This window comes from Oculina patagonica, unplaced genomic scaffold (genome assembly GCF_052425735.1).
Source record: "Oculina patagonica isolate OP01 unplaced genomic scaffold, crgOcupat unplaced875, whole genome shotgun sequence".
Lineage (NCBI taxonomy): Eukaryota > Metazoa > Cnidaria > Anthozoa > Scleractinia > Oculinidae > Oculina > Oculina patagonica.
Window position 1 is genome coordinate 2,993 of NW_027558773.1, and position 5,351 is coordinate 8,343.

The following is a 5,351-nucleotide window of genomic DNA, read 5'->3' on the forward strand; positions in this document are numbered from 1 at the left end:
TAAATGAAGAAATATTGGTTAAGCTCTTTTCTTTGTTGATAAAAAAAGAGAAGACAATATTTTTACATCTGGACTAAACAAGCATGGTTAATTAGATTTGTCATATGTTTCTTACATATAAAAAGGCCAGGACTTGCGCCAGCGGTTCAGATGAAAGCAAGTGCACATTTTGATTTAACTGGTCCGTGCGGGAAGCAGAAAAACGATGCTTCTTTTCGGCTGTACGTTGTTCCACTTTTTAGACTTCTATTATTTAATGTGTCTTGAGAAATGACTACTTTAACGGGGGTTACTATTCCTTTTATTGTGCCACGCTTTAAGTTTTATTTCACATTGAGTTGGGAAGGGCTGAGAAGTCTAAATGTTTCTCTGCTGTTTACTTTGTAATCAAGTTTTCCGTTTGCACTGGATTTAGATTAAAATCGATGGGCTATCGACTTAGCTAGTCACCATTGTAACATTGAAATATAATCACTAATACATGCTTTATATTTCACCAGAAGCAACTGATAACTCTGACGGAAGGTAAAAATGGCGCCGTGTGACATGAAAGTGCGGAGAAGACTTCGAAGCATGGACTTGCTCAAACTAGCCTTGATTGTGATTACATTCTCGGGCGTTTATTTATTTATGATGGTACATCGGATAGAAAATCCATTCATGCGGGCTGATCTGTCGCTACCAATAAACTTTGAACCTGACTTGCAGTGGAATGACTCGTTCATTGGAGGAATGGGCAAAACAGAAGAAATTTCCGATCATTTGGAAAACGACAATACGTTCAATGATCTGTTCAACTTTCACAAAGATTCTACAAAAGAAAATACATCTTCATCTCAACATTCATTCCAGCGCAAATCCAATTTCAGAAAACGACGAAATTTATCTAAGTCCAGGCGCATCTCCAAAATGAGGAGTGAATTAAACAGGCGAGAAACTTCGGATTCTCGGAACCTGTCAATTTCCAAACAAAAACTGGCGCCGACTGCGTCACGACGTTTCTCCGACGATCATCGGAAGTCGGTGGAGTCAAAAGTAGCACATCGACAGTCATTCGAGTCTCAGTCGGATCCCGAACGACAGCCTGAAACAACAAATTCTTCCCGAAGGTTTAACAATGATCACCCGACGAATCTTGGAAAGGAACTTTTTAAGATTGGGTCGAGAGAGAAAGAGCAACAGTCAGAGTCATTACACTTATCCAACGATGACATGAAACAGTCGGAACCATTATATTTACCAAATGATGAATTAAAACCCAAGCAAACAAAACGTCAGGAATTAGATTTTCCTGAAACTCATGCTGAGTCGCACCAACAAAAGAAGCACAAAATTCCGTCTTCAAGCCATGTAAACAACTCCAAATCCAGTAGAAATTTCACAACTTCTGATGGTATCGATGGTGGTAAATTAGAAGAAAAATTCAACGATCGTTCTCCAGCGGATAATCGAACTGTCTACAGTAAAGATGAGCCATTTCCAGATGCCAGCATTAAGGGATCTATAGCTAAATCAAAATTTTCAAATACTCAAGACTTTGCACTGAATCAGTTGCAGAAAGCAAGTTCCAATCTTGGACAGCACTCAAGTAAAGCTGCTTCGAATGACCAAGATAACTGGCCTCCAAAAAGCTTGAATAATATGCAGGATTCCGAGCCGCTTCCGAAGACATCTTCGGGGAAACGAATAAGTCTCCTTATCTTCGGCGACGATCGCTCCGGAACAACCTTCGTGACTAAAATGTTTGCTGCCGATCCTCAAATGTTTACAGTATATGAACCACTCTGGGTTACAAAGAAGTGGTTCTCACAACTTAAACTAGTGGATTATTACAAAAAAGTTAAATTAACAGTGGATGTGGTAAATGCCTTGTTATCTTGCCAATTCACACGTTCAAAGGCGGGGAAAACCTTTCTTGGCTACACGTCTGAATCATGGGTTGGTCCTCGCGTATTTGAGAAAAACGTTTTCAGGACTGCTCCGTTTGCAAACAAAACAAAATCAGGAAAAAGAACTTGGCCTAATCTTTATCGCAAACCGGAATTCGCTGAACAAGTTTGTCTAAACCAATTTAACCACAGTGTAGTCAAAGTAGGACAGATTCGCGTTCCAGGTGAAAGTCTTTCAGTGTTTATTCCGCGTGTGTTTCGAGAGAACCCAGACACTGATATCCGAGTTCTTCAAATCGTACGCGATCCGAGGGGAAGTATCAACTCACGAATAAGGGCTGGCTGGATTTCTGATTTCACTTACACGGAATTTCCCAAACTAGCGGAAAAGTTGTGCGCCAAAATCGAATCAAACATAGAGTTTGGTAGAAGCTTAAAAACTGAATGGCTGAAAGAACGATATATGGAGATCAATTACAGAGAGATTACTACAATGCCTATTACTACGGCTAAGAAAATATATAAATTTGCTGGCTTTGAAATGCCAGACAGTTTGATTGATTGGATTGTCAAGAGCACGAATCCGGAACAGGATCAACTGCAACAAGCCTTAACTAATCCATATTCTCACGTCAGAGATTCTAGCAAGAACAACCTAAAGTGGCGCAGAGAATCTCCGATAAAACGCGTGCGAATTATCGAGAAACAATGTAAGAGCCTGTTAGACTTGCTTGGACTCGATGCAGTTGCTGATGAAATGGAAATATTATGTTCTTAGCTGCAGTTACTAGGGGGGGGGGGGGGGGGTACTCAACAAAGTTTTATACAGGAAGACTCCCCCCGAGGTCCAGACCCTTACCGTTTTAAAAACTCAGTATTTTTGACAGAATAGGCAAACCTTTAATATACCGTCCACAGAAAATGGTACCCTTCATACATAGCTGTAGTGGAAATACTGTATCCCTTTTCTAAACTTAGAGAAATCAGCTTAAGGGGCTCTGCTCGAGATGTTTCAAAATGAGGGCCATTTAAGATGGGTTCCGCTCACGATTCGAGCAATAAGTGCTAAAATGTAGAGAACTTTAAATTCGTTTTTCTCTCGCGGGGTCAGCTTGAGAGCTAAAATTGCGATAGGTTCTTCTTAACTGAATTAATACTGTGCTCTTGCTATGAGGTCTTTTTTGTAACTTTCTCTTTGCCTTTATTGCTCGAATATTCAGCCGAAACCGTCTTAAAATACCTAAATTGCACTTCTCCCTAACCTTTTGTATTCTTCAGCTCGTGAAATCCATACATTTTATATACCTCCAACCAGAAAAAAGGTACCCCTCTAAGGCGGAGCATCCCAGTATAGTTCACTATAAGGAGTAACCCCTGAAAGCAAAACAAACTTGTGTTAATCTTTTCATCTCTTCTCAACGCCAAGGGAGAAAAAAGTGACTGAGGTGGAAGTTACAGGCTAACGCGCGTTTATCTTGAAGGGAAAGGGACACAGTAATAGGTACTAATATAAGTAACTATTATTGTCAAAGATGTAGAAAGAAACTGAAACCTAACAACTGACTGAGGATGGTTGAGGTTGCAGAACATTAACAAGGATTGCTAACGGCGGACTCGAAAAAAACGTAGTGAGGTTCTGGTGGCGTCTTAAAGTAAAAATCGAACGCTATCATTGACTCAATATACGAATTGAGTTAGTACCGGTAAAAACCGAAAACAAAAACAACAATTAATGAAATCGTCCTCTCTATGAAGCTCTGAAATCAATTCGAAGTCAAACGGACACACATTATACTAAGTAGAAAATCATAAAAATTGGAATGATAAAATAGTACAAATAGTATTTATTTATTTTTAGATCGTTTTAACAGATGCAATTGTCGACAAGGTATAAGAATAAAAATAAAGGGAAACATTTTTGGACAACTTATGCTCCAAAGTTGATTTCAAAGCTTGTGCTTTACAGGGTTAAAGGGGCTAGGTCACGGAACTTAGGTAATTTTCTTTAATTAAAAGCTCTAAACTTCAAATTGGCAGAGCAAAAGTCGTTCTCCCAAACTTTCGCCCGTTTCTCTAACTCGGTAGAAAAACGAAAAATGTCATGAACTAGCCTTGGCCCGGGCTTTCAAAGTTTACTAATCTTCAAAAGGGCTTATTATGTAGTTTTTAGGGTTGCGTTAAATTGCACCAGAAAGTCTAAATAATTATAAACTAAGTTCCTTATAAGTTATCCTGGCCTAAGGTAGTTGCCGACTACACCAAAGACCTGAATATATAACAGAAGGTATCTCTCTCACCCGCAGAGGCCTCTTTTATTTTTTTAACGGGCTATGGCAAAGGGGAGACGTTAAAAGTAAACTTGTGCGCGGAGCCTCGCGCTCCCCCAGTTTTCATTTTTCGTGTTTTTTTCGAATTTTCCCCTCCACTAAAAGAGTCTCTGCGCCTGCTGCGGATCGGAGGAGTGAGAGTAGCCTGCGAACAGGCTTTCAGGAGATTTCCGGAGAGCGCTCGGACGGTGCGAAGCGGCGGAATACGGCGCAAAGCGCCGGCGACGAGGCGCGAATGCCTGTTCACAGGCTGGAGTGGGATTTAGAGAAACTGAGAGAAGGCGTGGAAACATGATCCTGGTCCTCCCGACTTTGACAATCTTTTCACAGGCATCAATATTTTACCAGGTATACGTTACGAAAAAAAAATGACTGATTTGCAGGCTTGGGATATTTTATAAATCAAATCTTTATGAAAATTTCTCTTTTCCGTCAGGGGACTGGAAAGGAACAGTCCCATAACTCCCTGGGTGCAAGGTAATTTTCAAAATGGCGGACGAAAAGTAAGCTTTTGTTTCCGAATGCCGAATATATATGAAAAGTAAAATTGATCTGATTGATGTGTAAGAAATGGCGGAAAAATTCTATTCCGTAGTGCTATGTGTTCTAGCTGCTGCTCTTGTTCGTTGGTGTGTGTCCATTAGTTCATATTCAGGTAAGATTGAATTTTTCATGTCCAGGATCGAATTTTCTAGTCAAAGGCTGATGCCCCGCGCCGGGATGTTTTCAAAATGTACTGCGGTTTTGTTGGATTGCTTATATTTGTTTACAGGGAAGGGAAAGCCACCGATGTTTGGAGATTATGAAGCGCAGAGGCACTGGATGGAAATAACTTACAATCTACCAGTTGATGAGTGGTAAGATCACCAACTGAGATTAATAGCAATCTTCTGTCAATGTTTAGCGCTGCCGCCGCAGGAGGGGGAGGCCGGGCATATGCCGGGCATTTGAACTAAGCTGAGACTGTCTGTTCAAATGCCCAACCCCAGAGCATTTGTGGATGTTCAAAAGAATCACTAAACTTCAATAAAATGTTGTAAGAAAGTCCATTAAAACGGTGAAAAGTCCCCACTACGGGCAAACAATTGCTGTCAAATCCCCTGCCTATGCCCGGCCTCCCCCCCAGCGGCTTAAC

General features: G+C 40.7%; 2 protein-coding genes across 2 annotated transcripts; both read left to right on the forward strand.

Moving 5' to 3' along the window:
- Nucleotides 1–455: 455 nt before the first annotated feature.
- On the forward strand, nucleotides 456–2,667 carry LOC144641357 (uncharacterized). Its single transcript, XM_078500371.1, has one exon. It carries the CDS (start codon nucleotides 532–534, stop codon nucleotides 2,665–2,667), a length of 2,136 nt encoding a protein of 711 aa, XP_078356497.1. The 5' UTR covers nucleotides 456–531.
- A 2,074-nt stretch (nucleotides 2,668–4,741) lies between these two features.
- On the forward strand, nucleotides 4,742–5,073 carry LOC144641358 (dolichyl pyrophosphate Man9GlcNAc2 alpha-1,3-glucosyltransferase-like; the record flags this gene model as incomplete). The annotated part of the gene is made up of 2 exons (XM_078500372.1): nucleotides 4,742–4,871; nucleotides 4,989–5,073. Coding segments are annotated over exons 1-2 (170 nt in total), but the record flags the coding sequence as incomplete, so codon positions are not given.
- Between the last annotated feature and the right edge of the window lie 278 nt (nucleotides 5,074–5,351).